At 47.3% G+C, this 17497-nt stretch overlaps 8 protein-coding genes across 8 annotated transcripts; 5 read left to right on the plus strand and 3 right to left on the minus strand.

The window, feature by feature from the left end:
- Positions 1-326: 326 nt before the first annotated feature.
- V1508DRAFT_416058 (uncharacterized protein) lies at positions 327-3170 on the minus strand. The gene is made up of 3 exons (XM_066940162.1): positions 1698-3170; positions 1343-1648; positions 327-1294 (listed from the first exon to the last, which is right to left on the minus strand). Exons 1-3 carry the CDS (start codon positions 2833-2835, stop codon positions 447-449), a joined length of 2292 nt encoding a protein of 763 aa, XP_066796332.1. The 5' UTR covers positions 2836-3170; the 3' UTR covers positions 327-446.
- On the plus strand, positions 3040-4914 carry V1508DRAFT_416063 (uncharacterized protein). The gene is made up of 4 exons (XM_066940163.1): positions 3040-3746; positions 3798-4269; positions 4319-4412; positions 4463-4914. The coding sequence occupies exons 1-4, from the start codon at positions 3221-3223 to the stop codon at positions 4550-4552; spliced, it is 1182 nt and encodes a 393-aa protein (XP_066796333.1). The 5' UTR covers positions 3040-3220; the 3' UTR covers positions 4553-4914.
- Positions 4915-5154: 240 nt separating this feature from the next.
- V1508DRAFT_385357 (ribosomal protein S8e/ribosomal biogenesis NSA2) lies at positions 5155-6506 on the plus strand. The gene is made up of 4 exons (XM_066937796.1): positions 5155-5269; positions 5330-5397; positions 5458-5577; positions 5637-6506. The coding sequence occupies exons 1-4, from the start codon at positions 5267-5269 to the stop codon at positions 6226-6228; spliced, it is 783 nt and encodes a 260-aa protein (XP_066796334.1). The 5' UTR covers positions 5155-5266; the 3' UTR covers positions 6229-6506.
- On the minus strand, positions 6434-8745 carry V1508DRAFT_93997 (Cys/Met metabolism PLP-dependent enzyme-domain-containing protein). The gene is made up of 6 exons (XM_066943112.1): positions 8260-8745; positions 8153-8207; positions 7902-8077; positions 7615-7824; positions 6834-7554; positions 6434-6767 (listed from the first exon to the last, which is right to left on the minus strand). The coding sequence occupies exons 1-6, from the start codon at positions 8298-8300 to the stop codon at positions 6639-6641; spliced, it is 1332 nt and encodes a 443-aa protein (XP_066796335.1). The 5' UTR covers positions 8301-8745; the 3' UTR covers positions 6434-6638.
- Positions 8746-9013: 268 nt separating this feature from the next.
- Positions 9014-11014, plus strand: V1508DRAFT_461435 (WD40-repeat-containing domain protein). Its single transcript, XM_066942809.1, has 4 exons — positions 9014-9479; positions 9525-9629; positions 9680-9775; positions 9825-11014. Exons 1-4 carry the CDS (start codon positions 9192-9194, stop codon positions 10764-10766), a joined length of 1431 nt encoding a protein of 476 aa, XP_066796336.1. The 5' UTR covers positions 9014-9191; the 3' UTR covers positions 10767-11014.
- Positions 11015-11900: 886 nt separating this feature from the next.
- On the plus strand, positions 11901-13780 carry V1508DRAFT_94162 (cAMP phosphodiesterases class-II-domain-containing protein). Its single transcript, XM_066943114.1, has 2 exons — positions 11901-12031; positions 12104-13780. Exon 2 carries the CDS (start codon positions 12212-12214, stop codon positions 13667-13669), a length of 1458 nt encoding a protein of 485 aa, XP_066796337.1. The 5' UTR covers positions 11901-12031; positions 12104-12211; the 3' UTR covers positions 13670-13780.
- V1508DRAFT_94132 (uncharacterized protein) lies at positions 13780-14837 on the minus strand. The gene is made up of 2 exons (XM_066943113.1): positions 14548-14837; positions 13780-14487 (listed from the first exon to the last, which is right to left on the minus strand). The coding sequence occupies exons 1-2, from the start codon at positions 14719-14721 to the stop codon at positions 13891-13893; spliced, it is 771 nt and encodes a 256-aa protein (XP_066796338.1). The 5' UTR covers positions 14722-14837; the 3' UTR covers positions 13780-13890.
- Positions 14838-16414: 1577 nt separating this feature from the next.
- V1508DRAFT_403925 (membrane-associating domain-containing protein) lies at positions 16415-17146 on the plus strand (the record flags this gene model as incomplete). The annotated part of the gene is made up of 2 exons (XM_066938588.1): positions 16415-16691; positions 16743-17146. 2 exons carry the CDS (start codon positions 16415-16417, stop codon positions 17144-17146), a joined length of 681 nt encoding a protein of 226 aa, XP_066796339.1.
- Positions 17147-17497: the final 351 nt, after the last annotated feature.

Consider the following 17497-nt stretch of genomic DNA (forward strand, 5'->3'; position numbering starts at 1 on the left):
GCTGATTTCTGATAAGAATATTGTGCGCGATGAGTCGACGAGCACGTGAAGGCATTGGCTGAATAAGCGCTTTTATGAGATTGCTGGATCTAGTTTGCATGCAACGTATTGGGGCTTTGTGCAACGTATTGGGGTTCCCGGGCCTTCTAGTCTCCCGAATGACGACTCGAAAGTCGACCGACTCTATTAGGCGGAAGGTTGCTCAACACTGTGAAATAGTTAATGATCACGAAAACACGATTACTGTAAATGCATTTCTCAACAGAGCAAGAAGTAATGTGCCGGAACGTATAATAATGGGGTTTGACTTACGACAGCAAAAAAAACGATGATCGTGTTCTCTAAGAGTACGGTCCTTTCTCTCCATTACATTCACGTGAAAACTAATATAACTATACAAAATGATTTACATATAACTATATGGCCAATGAAATCGTTGAAGGCTATTATACACAGAAATTCTCAATCCGCACAAGTCCATTCGCAAATCCGGAAGCAATCCATCCACCAGTCTCCTTTCTCCAATTCCAACTTAAACTCGTGACGCAAACCGTCTCAGGATAAATTAAATACCCGCCCTTGCCTCCCTTACCATTGAACCCAATAACATCAACTTTGTACCCTTCCACGAACCGAAACTTCCTCTCAAGTTCGCTATACTCTAGCTTAAAAAGCCGTGTTTGAGGCCAATCTTTATAAGTGAGCTTCTTCCCGACTAGACTCCGCGCGATCGGATTCGCGATGGTCACAACACCATCAGCTCCCCCGGTTGCTGTAAACGGGTGGCATTTTCCGGATGCCATGCACATCACACTGGCTTCGTGCCTTGTGAAAATTACGTCCGTCAATAGGTTTAGGATTGGCGTGATCTTAGTAAGAATGGAATCTTCGACGGAAATAAGTGCGTTCAACAGCGGAACGTAGGTTGTGGCAGGCGAGTACCCTTTCGTCCGATAAGCAGCCGCGCGTGAAGAGCGAGGGTCGCGGGTGTCCAGCGTGCGAGTGTATCCATCTGCTGAAGTTGTTGTTAGGATATGTGGATAATTTGGAGCCGCGGATTCGAGTGTGAGTATAGAGCTTTGATGGACAGGCGAGCAGAATACTGGGGAGGCGTGGATATTCATTGGTGGTGGTTGGTCGTCGTCGTCGTCGGGTTCATCTATAACTGAGAGGTCGAAGGTAGCGATGAAGCCGTTGGTGCAGCCGACGGCGACGACGTGTGGTGTCATCCACGTCACGCATGTAATTGACATTCCTGGAAGCATTATCTCCTTAGCCGGCGTATCGATCATTACTGCATAGTTAGTAAACTTCGTACAAGGATCGCAAAATATCAACCTACAGTACTGCACATCCCACGAGTTAACAATTGGCACGGAAATAACTCTCACTTTTCCATCTTGAAATGCGGCCGCGAGGCAGCCTATTGTACTGTCACCTTGCGACTTGGCCTCCGGGCACCATCGCAAACTCCACGGTGTTCCCCAAGAATGTAATAAGCACAGCGCCAGTCGAGCGGGCGACAAGGTCGGCTGATCAAGATCCATTCTCCAAATTTGTATGACTGAGTCGTACGCCGTCCGGTCAAACATCGACACTGCATATTCGTCGATCTTGGAAACTATCGAAGCCGCAAGGTAGTGTACATCTACCACCGTTAGCGATCTTAGCGAGCCTGCACGAGATACAAAACATACTAGAATCGCGCGACGGTGCCCATTGACATCCAGTTACATAGCCGCCCGTGTGAAGCAGGAAGCCTTCGCGTTTGCCGTCCGTGAGAACGCGCAAACTGGCGGATTCGTTCGCTTTGATGGAATATTTCTGCAGTGGCTCGTTCATTCCGATTTCAAAAATGAGCTCCTGCTCCCTTGGTGGCAAGAACAGCCGCACTTTCTCTTCTTCTGCCATCTCCAATTTCTGGAGTGATAAATCTATCTGATATTCGTCTGCTGGAGGAAATATAGGATCTTCGAGTAATTCTTGTCTTAACACCGTCAACTCATTGACCCACTTATTCCTGTACTCTATGCCCTCCATCAACGGTGTATTCCTATTCCCGAAAAATAACGCCATCCGTCCTTCAACGGAATCCTTGGTTTTCCTAGCAGCCTTGCCCCCCAATGATCCCGGCGCCATTTTCAACTTCTGTGCACTTTTGCGTTCGGACTTTTGCATTCGAACTGTTTTCCTGCGCTTAGGAGTTTCGTCCTCTTCTTCGAAATCATATTCAGGCTCGTCGTCCTCTTCTTCGATTATATCGTCCGCATCAACATCATCGTCTTCATCTTCTTGAGGCTCCTCGCCGCCGACATACTCGTCGTCCTCGTAGTCGGCTTCCTCCACATCTTCATCTTCACCATCATCGTCAACGTACACAACATTGCTCTTTGGCCTTGACGGACGTATGGGACCTTTCCTCGGATCCTTCGGCGGTCGTCCGCGTCGCTTTGTAAGCTGACCACTTGTCGGAGTCAACGATTTCGTATTCTCAGTGGCATCATCGTCGCTTTCTGATGGAATCTCAATATTGCCCAATTTCGCGTAATCAACATTCCGTCTCGACGACCGCGCAGACCGTCCTGATGATGTGACAATTTCTTCAGGTTCGGCACCAGCTGATATATGGGGGCTTGCATTTTCGCGGGTTTGTTTCGACGGTGTGAGTTTGCGAACCGGAGAGACATAGCCGGGTGGACGTGGATACTTGCGAGGACGTCCACGGCCGCGTTTGATGGGCTGTTCCAGTTGTGGTGGAGTCTGCGTCGAAGATGTAGTGTTGGGCTGCTGAGGTTCAGGTGGATGTGACTGTGGTGCTGGGCTTTTGCCTTCCATTTTATTCTGTTCTCTCCAATTAAATTGTCATAGATAATCATGCCATTATAGGGGCATATTTCCTTACGCCATTGATCCAATTATCCTGTATTCTGCATTATGAGTTTGTCGCCGGTTGTCATGATGTGGTGTGTTTAACATTAAGCGCTCCATTGAGGAAGCTATGTCATCAAGCTCGTTTGGACAACAAAGTTTGGCGATGAGTTCGACTTCGTATCCCCTTAGTTACATCTCCGCAATTGTGACGATACGTCGAATTCAGCCGCGTTCCAAGCTCGAGAGTAAATTATCTGGCTTCGTCTGAAACGACGATTAACTAGTCAACTAAATACTTCTTATTGCAAATTCTACTGTGTATAAGCTCCAACGCTGATCTGCAGGCGTCATGTCCGAAGTCGCTTCACCACAACAATCCGACTTCCGAACTTGCTGGATCTGTCTCGGCACATCTAACGACCCTCCGCCAGGCGGCCCCACATCCAATTGGCGACACCCCTGCAAATGCAATCTGACAGCCCACGAATCATGCCTACTCGACTGGATTACCTCATCAAAAGATGCAATGCCGTGTCCACAATGCGGCACAATGATCCGTGTTGTACAGTCCCAGAGCGTCTCTCTACGGCTACGACGCGCGCTAGAGAGGTTAGCAACGAGAACGGCGAATTCAGCCTTTATTCTTGCGATTGTGGCGGGTGCTACGTCTGCAACGTACACGGCGTTGTATGTCCATGGCATGGTGTCTGTGTTTTGTGTTTGTTCGCTGGAGGACAGCTTGAAAGTCATGGGATGGTCAAGGGAGTCCGGGTCTCTGGAGGAGGTAGTGTACTCGAAACTGTTGGCGTATCACAATCGCAAAATTACTCTGCCGAAAGCAGTAGATGGAATCTTTTCGGGATGGTGGTTGCATAGTATGTGAGATTCATAATTTCGAGTCGCGCAGATATTAACGGTATCGATAGGGCCTTCACTAGTAGCGGCAATTCCCCTCATGCTAGTCATGTCGCGAAGAAACTCAGTCCCAGCGAATGCGGCCGTCAATACAGCACTGGCCATCTCGCTCCGTCGGAAAGTTAGTCCCGGTCTAAACATAGCAGACACAATCATCTACGCATTTCCAGTTTTGCGAATATTGCATGGCGCGTTGTATAGGAGATATCTTATTCCCCAACGCTTAAAGTGGGAGCGAGAAGCACAGACTAGCACAACGTTGTTTGAACCCGAGCCTTTAGATGAAGTGCTCCCACAGCCTCTGGAAGAAGCAGATGGACCACAGCAAATTCAAGTTGATGGGGAGATGCAGCCAAACTTGGTGGTGGAGTTGAATGGGAATTTAAGAAGAGGCAATTTGGGTGTTATTGTGAATAATCAGAATATTACCTCCAATTTCATTGGTGCGTTGGTATATCCAGCACTCAGTGGACTGATGGGAGAGTACGTCTCTACGCTCTGTAGAATATTTTCGATGCTAACTGTTGAATAGCTTATTAGCCAAGGTTTTTCCAAAGTTGTCCAAGCGGATTCAAGATCGGCTCGTGAGAAGCCTAATCGGTGGCTGTCTGGTGGTGCTTCTAAAGGTAGGTTCAGCTTCTGTCATGTCACGGATAGCGCGGCTGATACATTTTAGGACGTGTTTGATACATACTGTTCCTACGTCTTGTCGAAGCAGGCCAAGACGCGACGAATACTAGACTATCCAGGAAGCAGGACTTCATGACGATCATCTGGTCCTGCGATGATGTTTAGAAGATGGCCGCCGACGTGTTCCTGAATGATATATTATTGTATTATATATTTAACGTTGGATTTGTACAATATTAACATATGTCTGAACGGAAGAGAGAATCGCTTTGTAAAGGCATTACTGGCCTTGTGGTAGCCAGCCATACAGCAACTTTCGGAACAAGAGTCGGTAAACTTCATCCTGCCGGACAATCAAACACCGGGAAAGCATCTGTCATTCTCCCCGCCAGACACGAGCCAGCACTGGTGGGCTGCAAGTTATCTGACATGCCGGATATGATGATATCCTACAACGATCTAAGCGATTTGTTAACAAAATATGTATATAATGACTAGCTCAACTAAATACTTACTCAAACCCATGCCAGAATATCGTCTGGATTCTTTGGGTGGTCCTCTACTCAAGGCAATCAATTACCATCGGGTTGGGGTACGTCTGTCCAGCCGCCTCATTTATAGTTATATATGCCTTGGCTTCAAATATTCAATATAGCGGGACAGATATGCTGGTTTACCCTAATCCAAGGTCCCAACGTCGACATTTTATGATTTTCTGCGAACAAAATTTACAAGAAAATTCATATTACCGCGGCATACATTTCATCGCTCTCGCTCACCATCCGAGCTATTGACATTAGTGGGAGCTATTTAATATACTGCGTGATTGGGATAAGCAGGACAGGTCACGATGGTAAGTTAAGGAACAATGAAAATATATGAATTGCTCTTTACGATCTAACAACCTTTATAGCCTCAAAACGATTACATTGAAGAACATATTAAGAAGCATGGCCGGCGTTTAGATCATGAAGAGCGGAAGTACGTAATTACTGTATTACGTCTTAGGGAAGGATAGTTGTCTCTAACGAAATGGTGTAGACGGAAGCGGGAAGCTAGAGAATCGCATCGGATTTCGAAAGATGCCCAGCGGTTAACTGGATTCCGCGCGAAGATGTTCGCGAAGAAGAGACATGCTGAGAAGATTGAAATGAAGAAAAAGTGCGGTTTGATTTTAATATGTTATAAGGGGAAAAGGGTGTCCTAATTCACGTGCATAGGATCAAGCAGCATGAGAAATCGACAGTAAATACGACGACCAGCACGCCTGATGATCCCGATGGATTGCCAGCATACCTTCTTGATCGTCAGAATACTAACCAGGCCAAGGCATTATCGACGTCGATTAAGCAGAAGCGTCTGGAGAAGGCGGCGAAATTTGCTGTGCCGTTGCCTAAAGTTCGCGGTATCTCAGAAGAGGAAATGTTTAAGGTTGTCAAGACCGGCAAGTCAAAACGGAAGAGCTGGAAGCGCATGATTACGAAGCATACATTCGTTGGTGAGGGATTCACTCGACGGCCAGTGAAGTTCGAGCGGATAATCAGACCGTCCGCGTTGCGACAGAAGAAGGCAAATATCACCCACCCTGAATTAGGTGTAACAGTTCATCTCCCAATTTTGTCCGTCAAGAAGAATCCTCAGAATCCATTGTATACTCAGCTTGGTGTTTTGACCAAGGGAACAATCATTGAGGTAAACGTTAGCGAGTTGGGATTGGTTACTGCCGGAGGGAAGGTCGTCTGGGGTAAATACGCGCAAATAACGAATGAGCCTGATAGGGATGGCTGCGTTAATGCTGTGCTTTTGGTGTAAATGTGTAAGTTTGTGCTTTATTGAATGGGTTTGATAAGTAGAGTTAAAGTAAATTCATTATCGTGATGGTTTGTAAAACTGATGGTTCCGGATTGGGTTATTTGTTTTCATTTCTTAGTTTCTTAGTACCTAGATGGACATGTTATGCATCTAAAAAAGCATTGTATTAATTCCTGTCTGAGGTTCCGATTTCTGAAAGAAGTATTTGGCAACAACTATGTTTGATGCTTGATACAATTCGGCATATACGAAAAGGACTTCAAGTCCGCTGTATTGACATCGTATAAATTTCGAAAGCTCTGGTGACCGCGTAAATAAAACATCTATTCGTTATATGGCACTTCAACCCAGTCGAGGACCACAGACGCCGCCTTATCGTGACATGCCTTTTGCCATACACTGTACGTCATCTACTGCTCGCCGTTAACCGCACTAATGGATGCACTATTAGCAACGTCGACGGTCTTGAAAGCTTGTTCGAAGTCAGCAATGATATCATCAATAAACTCGGCACCCACAGCAACTCGAATCAAGTCCGGCTGTAATTTCGTCAGTAAACAGATAACCTCAAACAAACTAGTAAAATCTTCGAAGAATATACATACGCTAACACCAGAAGCCAACTTCTCCTCGTCAGTAAGCTGCTGATGGGTAGTAAAGTGTGGCGCGATGACTAATGTCTTCAAGTCGCCTACATTAGCGAGATTCGAAGCTAGTTTCAATGCGTCGACGACCTGAGCGCCGACATTTGGTCCGCCAATTGCGCCGAATGAGAGGACTGCTCCGAAACCGTTCCGAAGGTATTTCTTTGCGAGTTCATGGGATGGATGGCTTTCGAGACCGGGGTACGAGACCCAAGAGACGTAGGATGACTTTTCGAGATACCGAGCGAGAGAAAGAGCGTTTGAAACGTGGCGATCGAGTCGCAGAGACAGCGTTTCGATGCCCTGGATCAGCAGGAAAGCGGCAAATGGGTTCAATGTAGAACCCAAGTCCCTCAAGATCTCAGCTCGGACACGAGCAGCAAACACATGCTCATTTCCAAACGCCTCAATGAATTTTATGCCGTGGTACCCCTCACTTGGCTGGACGAACTTTGGAAATCGGTCGCCATGGGCTTTCCAGTCGAACTTGCCTCCATCAACGACGACACCACCAATGGTGGTGCCGTGGCCACCGATCCACTTGGTAGCAGAATGAACAACAATGTCTGCACCATGATCGAATGGCCGAACGAGGTATCCGGCCGCTCCGAAAGTATTGTCGACGACTAGCGGAATACCTGTTCTGTGTGCTAATTCAGCGATCTTCTCGAAGTCGGGAATGCTAAACTGCCGTTAATATCGGAGCATGTTAAAAAAGCATCTAACGGTATATAGAGCTTACTTATACTGAGGATTTCCTATGCTCTCAACATAAATAGCCTTCGTTTTATCATCGATGTGAGCCTCGAAATCTTCAGGCTTATCACCCTTCACAAATCTGGTCTCAATTCCAAGTCCAGCTAAAAAAACTTTGAACTGATTGTAAGTGCCTCCATACAGGTACGTTGTCGAAATAATGTTATCTCCAGCATTCGCAAGTGCAGAAATGGTCCTGTATACCGTTAGGGATATCTCGAACAGTTGGCAGGGTCTTGGCTGCCATTTCCAGCCTGCCGGGAATTTACGTACATGAACTGGGCCGCTTGTCCGGAGCTAGCAGCAATAGCCGAAACTCCGCCTTCAAGTGCGGCTATTCGCTTCTCAAACACGTCCACGGTGGGGTTTCCGATTCGGGAATAGATATTTCCGGCTTCCTGTAGACCGAAAAGGCGGGCCGCGTGCGCGGAATCGTTGAAGACAAAGGACTGGCCGATATCTGTCAGCAATGAAGTCGAACTTCCTTGAACCGATAGAACTTGGCAAATAAATGATTTACATACGGTGCTGGCATAGATAGGGACAGCACGGGCATTGGTTTCAGGATCAGGCTTCTGACTATTGACGCATCAGCTAACCAAAATCACAACCGCGATGAAGACGAACTAACCCAGCATGGATCTGCAAAGTGTCAAAGTGAGAAGCAGGCATTGCGCTTCCTATGGTCAACCAATGAAGTGGAATAGTCTGGCCAATTGGAAGTTAGACGACGTAGCAGATCAGAGTATGGCGGTCCGGTTTATATCAGACATCGGTCGGTTGCGCAGTCACATCATAGGCGAGCTCGCGCGATAACGCGCCGTCAGTTTCCAACGTGAACCGGTATTGGCGCACATGTGCAAGGACTTTTGCCTGTATCTTTCATGCTCCTAATAACGACCTAATCAGGCCACGCGACACAGCAAACCTATCCCAGAATCTATTCTTGCACCGAAATTACACAATTTCACCGAGATGAGGACTAATACGCCGCATTTCTGACTGTCACTCTGCCTCATCGATGGGCTAGGGAGCCACTTCTCGTGGCCAGGACTGAAAAGCTTCGCGTCAGGGGTAGGTGGAGTCGATGCTAAACCGATGTCGCGATTCGCAACTGCTATTGCTTCGCCGATCGTCGAACCTTATTTGATGCTCTTTCTCGTCCTTTTCAAGTGCACGTAATACTGCTATAAATATAGCTATGCAAGATATTCGTATACGAACGTGAACTTTAGAGTAATGCACCGAAAATAACCTGTATGAACATCAGGAGTGAACTGCAAGAAACACCTCGAGAGTGTCATTTTGTACATTGGCAACGAACCCTCACCCTAGAAATGTCATGCCCGTGGTCGCTGACATCGGCTAAGAAATTATGATTCGCAGTCATTCCGCATGTAGTGTAATTATTTCATATTGACTGTGATCAACGTACCATTTAAACTGACTCAATATCTCAAATTTGATAGATGAGCAGTAGATACTGTTGACTTGACATCCGCTGGAATTTAGCATTTGTTTGTCCGAATCTTCCATCAAATCTTCTGTTTCACATGTCCATCGATGAGCTACACGCGAACCGACGAGGCCTACGGGTCGATCAGCTACCATAAACGATCTCGGAATACATACACACCGCAAGGTGGATATAATCAACGATTACAGCAAACTGTTCAGTTAAACTATGACTACGAGGAAGGACAGTCTCATCAACCGCAACAGCGCAAGGTTGGACACCGGCGGACGGTGGATTATACTGGTACTGTGGCGAGATGGCGTCATAAGCGGGTTGTATGCCCATATTCGAAGGAGCCTGGTGTGGTGCGACCTAAAAAGGATTACATTATTGATGTAAGTCACTAGATAGATGTGGAGAATAAAATTAATGTGGCCCAGGTATTTCCTCCGTCCGCGTATTGTGACAATCCTATAAGCAGTACGACAGTGAAGTTTGTACATTCAAGCGTTAACAAAGTGCGGCATCCGGTCAACTTAGTTCGTGTATGTTCTATCGAACTCCAGATTGGTTCGCACAATTCTGACGTTAGTAGTGGACACCTGAAGGAAGGAGATTGCTAGGAGCTAGTAGCAGTGGAGAGTTCACATTATGGAATGGCATGAGCTTTAACTTTGAGACTATTATGCAGGTGTGTATTTTCGATATGGAAGAGATGTAGATGAGCTAATCTGATTTAGGCCCATGATCAAGCTATTCGTGCCGGAGAATGGTCACATAACGACGACTGGTTTCTCTCTGGAGACCAGGAAGGTATCGTAAAATACTGGCAGCCAAATATGAATAATGTCAAGGTTTTGGCGGCGCATAGGGAAGCCGTCCGAGATTTATCGTTTTCGCCTACCGATGCGAAGTTTGTGACGGCCAGCGATGATAGCACTCTCAAGATTTGGAACTTCAACGAGGGCCAGGAGGAACGGACGTTAACGGGCCACGGATGGGATGTGAAATGTGTGCATTGGCATCCAACAAAGGGGCTGATAGTGAGTGGATCAAAGGATAATCTGGTCAAACTCTGGGACCCGCGAACAGGGAAATGTTTAACAACATTACACGGCCACAAAAATACGATTACACGAGCCCAGTTTCAACCTACCAGAGGTGACTTACTGGCAACCTCAGCGCGAGATCAAACAGCTAGAATATTTGATATCAGAATGATGCGAGATATTGCGGTCCTTAGAGGTCCAAGTTGCGATGTTACAACGCTGGCATGGCATCCGATTCATCACTCGTTACTGGCGACGGGCGATTTTAATGGTGCAATTCATTTCTATGTTCTAGACACACATCAATCTGGTGCGGCTGCATCGCTATCATCTGCAGCTGTGTCCGCTGGAGGAAGTTCATCTTCGCAAACCGCGTCCATGGCACAAACTGCCAGATCCTTTGAACCAGTGCAATCTGTTCCATATGCGCATGAGAGCGCGATATGGTCTATGGAGTTTCATCCTATGGGACATATTCTATGTACAGGATCCAATGACAAGTTTACGCGATTTTGGTGTAGAGCGCGACCGGGAGATAGTGCAGCATTTAAGGACGGATATCATCTTGGGAATGAGAATCCTCAAGGTTCGACCTATGGTGCGGACAGACACGGACATGGAGGCGGACATTAATATCAATATTACTAACGTGTACTATGTTTTGTATTATAGAGCTCTATAGTTGAATGCATGCAACGACTCAGATGCTGCCGGAGATTACTGCGACTTTTACTACTAGATGAAACTGAACGTTGGGCTAGTAGTCCAAGTGGAACAAATGTTGAGCGCTGTAAACTTATTTCGTTGTTAGATGAGGTTGTAATAGTCAAGTCGGCCCACCTGAGGCCCACCTAACTGGCCTCCAATACCGTATTTCACCGTCAAATAAAAAAAATAATACATCCGGATTCATTATTCTGACAAATAGAGACGCCTGTAAGCGTCTTATAGACTAAAGCTTCGATGAACCGGTCCAATGGGTACCGCCATGAAATAGAGCTCTGGTGATGTCCAACAAAGTAGCACCTGTTACTAATTTAGTGCCTGTCGCTAAGACTTGGTTCGTTCTTCTCGAAGTGTTCTTTTTTTGTCGTGCTATACCATATGAGGACTAGCGTATTCAACATGCGAGCGGGGTGATACCGAATACGGCTAGAGTTGGATTCCCTCGAACGCCATGCTAAAGGCGAGTGCGTCACTGTGGGTAGTACAGAGTTTTCAGAGCACACGCCCGCCAACGAAACTCAGACTCGTTCATGACAAAACGGCGCTCGCCGGATTCAACCGCACATTCTCCACACGTAAACACGGCCAAAAAAAAGAGTGCCGCCACCTCCGCAGTCGGAGTGTATTCCGACAGTTGATTGATTGACGGAACTACCCTACAATAGCAGGGAATATCGATCTTACTTGTGCGCTCCGCTACCCGACATTGATGACCCCGACCTGGCGAAGTGCCACGACAGCAGTCCTGAATAATATTGTGTTTAGAACTCATTAGTGAGGCAGTTGGCAGGTGAGTCCTTGGCTGTGAAGCCGTGGAGCCGTCATACATGGTCTGTCAGCTTGATATTAACAAGTAAAATTCCAGACAGTATCCGCCCAACCCGCTTCTACACAGCAAAGCATAGGACCCAATCTTCAGTTAGACATACATATATCTGCTATTAATCTCTACCCTTCCACTGCGACGCCGCTGCGTTTGTCAGGAGCCACACTGTCTGCGTCAAACGATCCAAGATAGACCCTGATTTCGGTATCCTAGTATTCAATCTGATAGTCGATAAAATAGGCGAGTCGGACCAAACGACTCCCGAAATATCTCCGCCACAACAGTGACCTCCAAAACTCTGGCGCTGAATGCGAATGAACCGCCCGCCTTTGAGGTGATCGTTCTGGTTAGTTTATATTCCCTGGCGCCTGACCTAGAAATTTTGTGACAAGCAATCGCGAACTGACGACCTACACAGGGCACTTCGGGTGGGCCATTCGAATTTGGAGTCTCTGGCTACCTCATCAAATCTAACACTGAACCGTGGGCCAAAGACACACTGGTCGCGATCGATGCGGGTACATACATGTCTGGCGTAATGCAAGCGCTGCGGCCTGCAACATCTCCCTCGGCAATTTCGCCTGCTCAGCAGCAGCTTGGGACTGGACTATTACCTTATGTATCGCCACTAAGCAATGCCGCATATGTTGTGAGGGAGCTAGTTTCCACTGTTTGCATCACGCATGCCCATTTAGATCATCTGGCTGGCTTTGTGATAAACAGTGGCTGTTTTTCAGTTGAGAATCCCAAGAAGCTGGCTGGGTTGCCATGGGTTGTCGACGGAGTGCTCAAGCATATTTTCAATAACGTTATATGGCCCAATATGTCCAACGAGGGCGATGATCCAATAGGCATGGTCACATTGCACAGATTCGGTTATTCCGCTGACAAGATAGCCGATGACGACGAACCAGTGGGTGTTATTGAGGATTATTTCGATGACGAAGACGACTACGAGACCATTGCCAACGGCCTCGATATTCGGGCATATCCAGTCTCGCATGGATGTGTGCATGATACGGGTAAGGCTCCGAAAGCATACGAATCGAGCGCGTATTTTTTGCGCGATAAGAATTCTGGAAAGGAGATTCTCATATTTGGCGACGTTGAGCCAGACTCGGTTTCAATGGACCCACAGAATCGCACAGTGTGGATGGCCGCAGCTCAAAAGTTTGGGAGAAATAAATTGTCGGCGATATTCATAGAGTGTTCGTACGCGTCGATACAACCTGAGCACTCGTTATTCGGTCATTTGTCTCCGCCGTATTTAATACAGGAACTGAAAATGTTCGCCAGCTTGTTGCGGTGTCCGCGGCCGTCGACTCCGTCGACAGCGCCCAACTCGTTGACATCACAGTCGTCATTTTTGGGTGGACCCGGCTCGACTGTGTTTGGCAACTATTCGTTTTTCGGCGAGTCAACAGTTGCGACCTCCCCGAATGTCTTTCCATTCTCGTTAAAGCAACAAGTCCTTATTCAGCAGCAGCAGCAACAACAACAACAACAACAACAGGTACAACAGTCATATCATCACCCGTACAGACTACACCCACATCCGCATTACCACCATCACAGCAAACATAAATATATGCAGCAATATTCACCCACCTCCAGCAGACGCACTTCCGCGTCCAGTGTCGAAAGCAGTGGGAGTGTTGGCTCAAATCCGTACATGCAGCCAAATGACGATCAAGTTGTTCCGTCCACACAATTTCATCGTACGCGAAGCTTAGTACCGACATCGCAACAGTCGCGCCAGGTCGTGGGACCGCTGTCCGGTCTCATAGTCGTGATCACGCATGTCAAGGGCCTAACCGACTGCGAGGAGCTTGTGACAGCCAATACAGTCCCAGGTTCAAATGCGGAAATTCGACACGCGGAAAGCATGATATTATCTGAATTAGAGGAATTATTGGCAAACGAGGATGATCTTGCCGGCCTACGGTTTGTACTCGCAAAGACTGGACAAAGTATAGTTATATAGGCTTGATACAGTTGATGAGTGGATTTGTAGATTCCGGTTTGTTGTTTGGGAAGGAGTTTCGGTATTGCTCTGTTGGGTTGTTTTGTAGTCAGCTATGTTTTCTTGTAAATTCTGTGCCTGCCACGTCGCAATGATATCTAATTCGTCAATCTATTCACGTCATATAATACAAAGCACCGGTATTCAGACAGAATTACTCTATGCCGAACGCCATTGTTGCACTAAACCGCAGCATAAGGCCGAGTTCTTCCCTCATACGAAGTCTCGTCATATGGACTAGAGTACTCAGTCATCTCATACTGCTCGCCATACCGCAACCCTCCGTTTGCGCTCTGGTACGTGTATCCGGCACCACCATCAACTCTACTGTCGTAGTCTGCTGCACTAAACGGATTATCATCTTCGTCCCGGGCAAACCTTCTTTCACTTGCATCGCTGGCAAACGCCATCACGCCGCCTGCGTCTTCGACACGGTTAATGGCGGTGTCTCTCCGGTATTCAATAAACACCCTCACAACCATCACCAAGCTCACCATAAACACCAACCACTGTATTAAGCTAAAGCATATCACGGCCTTCTGATAGGAATTTATGGACGAGCATTTTGTCGCGCCACTATCGGTTTCGTCTGTGCCGACGGGGTATAAGCCGTTACATCGCAGTGGGCCAAAGTAGAGTGCGGTCGACGCTATGAAGACGCAGAACCACCATAATGTTACTAGACATTCCAGGACGAGAACAGCTGTTTTGTTGTGTAGGCGGGTGAGCAGTTGGGGTGTTATGACTTGGTAGAGGATATTGACTAACGTGACTATGCACTTAACATTTTTTGTTTCGGTTAGCGGTGAATTCGTACGGAATTAGGAGGGAATACGTACGAGGAATATTGTGAAGCCGTAGATGGCCTGGTAGTAGTGGGATCCGAGCCAGCCGGACAATCCGAGTAGTATGACGTCTACTAGAGTTTGACCGATTCGTAGACTGAAGATGACAGGGATTTTGGCGACGGTGCTAAGACAGCCAGATAGGCGCCTGGAACTGTCACCAGCCATTTCTTAAAAAGTTGCGAGTCGTGTATTGTGTTTGTTGGATAGATGTTGTCAGTGAGTAGCGGTCACTGAAGGATGCGCGCGAGATATTGAAATACAGTACCTGATCTAAGCGCCACGAAACAAACTAATCATTTACCACTCGACACTAGCGAATTTTGCTTGCTATTTTTAAATCATCTCCCTCTTGCAAACCGGAACTGTAAAGTACGAAGGACAAATCAGTGACGATGTAATGAGCAGGAAAACTACCGAGGGGCGGTGCGCAGGCGATATGGCTGTGCTACTTGACGTCAACTTCAATGAGCTTGCGCCACAGCTGTCAGCTTATGACGGCGACGCGACGCGTCGTGTGCCGCATGTGATGGATTTATGGTGCCATCTGGTAGATGATTTGGATACTTTGACAATTCCTGATTACCGTAGTCACGTACGATACTAAGTGTTGATGCATTAATCCTAATACCGATGGCAGACTCTGCTAGCGTGAAATTAAGTAAGAATTATCTATAAATTATTACTCAACAATATATATTGGACTGTCCTTCTAATTCTCGTGCACATGGTAAGATGTGGAGGACCGCGATATTGCCAGTCGCATACTTTGTCCATAGTTTTGAGAACACATTGCCAATTGAATTCACCTTCTGTCATTCCTAACGAGAAGGTGGGCCGACGTGCCCGTGTAAATCTGTTGCAGTAACACCACCTTCACAACCCGGCACCACGAGTGGCCTTTGATAGTCCCATTTGCAAAATAACAACTACGATGTAGTCCCACCAAGCAGCATTAATTACGCGTGATAAAAGCTGTCAAAGAAGCCCGACATAATCGATCGCTGGGCGATGTGGCCGACACCGGGAACGACATCTATCAAACGTATCTGATGGCTGAGATTAATAACGACAAGAAATATCGAACCACCAGCAAAACAAAGCGTTAGATATCACAGTACGAACAGATGCAACGGCTGTCGGAAATAAGATTTCATGCTCGGCTATAGTTAAGCGTATATGCAGTTATGCGCATGCACGTACTGTGCAGACAACAAATTGATGGTGGCGCGGAGTATGATGAGAAGCAGCAGAACCAGTCACGGGGCGCATCTAATGTGTTAGTTACACAGGTATTGATCTGATCGCTTTCTGTGATCGATCTAGTCTTCTCTTCGGTCGAGAACTTGCCGAGCCACGTGAGTCGGCACAGTTGACTCGGCGTTGTTGCCCCATCACAGTAGAAGCAGACAGTCGCCAGCGCAGCGCAAACCGAAGAATATAAATTATTCTGCTACAAAAATAAGGGCTTTTGCCTGCCCTGGTGTGTGCCGTTCATAATAATATTTAGCGTGGGCGTTGTTGGTTTGCAGGCCTTCTCTCACAAATTCGGGCATCGCCGTTGTGCAGGCCAAGGCCAAGTATTTTGCCCAGGCGATCGATGACGCGCACGGCGCGTCTCAATATCATTTAATCGCCAGTCGGGTGTTGTCGTGACGACGACGCCAGCTGCAAGCTGCATGCTTCACGCTTCCTTCCGCCCACCGCCCCTCTTCTCCTTCCTCCCGGTGCGCGTGCTATTTCTTTAAGCTGCTTGTCACATCTGTGCTGCCTTATATTGCTCTTCTTGCCCTGTTAGCTGCCCGTTCTTCTCTTGCTCTGGCTCTTCTTCCTCTTTCTGTGTATCGCTATATCTGTCGCCATGCCCTTCTCATTCCGCAGTCTGACAGTATTGCACTATCTGCGAATCGCGCAAGTGGTGTTTGCGATCATCTGTCTCGGCCTGGCTGCCGAAACGGTCAGCGTCTACAGCAACGATGCTGGTTATCTCATCTTCGTGTCAGCATGGACATTGCTAGCACTCGCCTACATCGTTTTCGCCCCCATCTACTGGTCCGGCGCTGTCTTCCACAGGCTTGCGCCGTTTGGTGTTGAGCTTCTGACAAATGTTTTCTGGTTTACTGCGTTTATTGTCATGGGTAAGTCCCGTCCTAAACAGATTTTTTCTGTCCACTAGCTAACCGGGCCAGCTTCGATCTATGGCCCCGGGTCCTGCAGCTGGTACAACGACGACTACTACTACTACTACCCAGGCTATCAATATTCGCGCGGCTATCACAGTGGCCGATACAAAACGGCCTGTGAAACAAGCAAGGCCGCGATCGCCTTCGCGGCGATAAACTGGCTCCTCTTCATGTTCACTTCTGGAATAATGACTGCCGGGTTGTTCCGGATGCCATTTACTCGCCGTGGTGCCGCCGCTGATCCCGGTGATGTCGAGAGTGCTGCCGTTGGTGCGCAGCCCGATGCAGCAGGTGAGAAGGCCGTTGGCGAAGATGCGCCGGTTGGAGAAGCTGCTGTTCCGGCATACAGTGCGCCGGCAGAGACACCCGGCATGGCCGACGCGACAGTCGCGTCGGAGAAGGCCGTTTGACAAGTTCTGTTATTGTGATTTGATTTGATTTGATTTTTATTTGACATTAGCTTATTTCAGCATGTCATCCTATGGCATGTCAAATTCCGTATATTCCGGGTGTAATAATTTGAATGATATAACCTTAATTATTGAGGTGTCGTGGTACTTGTATTGTTATCCATTCAATCTAAACTGTCGTCAGTGATACATTTACCGTAGTACGAAATTATGAGTAACGAAACTAATAATCCTACCGGAGGTTTCCGGCAGATAGCATCTATTTTCTCACATTTCAAAAAACATACTCAGGGTTCAGTGGACCCCAGATCGACACTATTGTGCCTTACGCATGTGAGGTACATAATTCCC

This window comes from Lipomyces doorenjongii (assembly GCF_038497915.1).
Source record: "Lipomyces doorenjongii strain NRRL Y-27504 unplaced genomic scaffold V1508scaffold_19, whole genome shotgun sequence".
NCBI lineage: Eukaryota > Fungi > Ascomycota > Lipomycetes > Lipomycetales > Lipomycetaceae > Lipomyces > Lipomyces doorenjongii.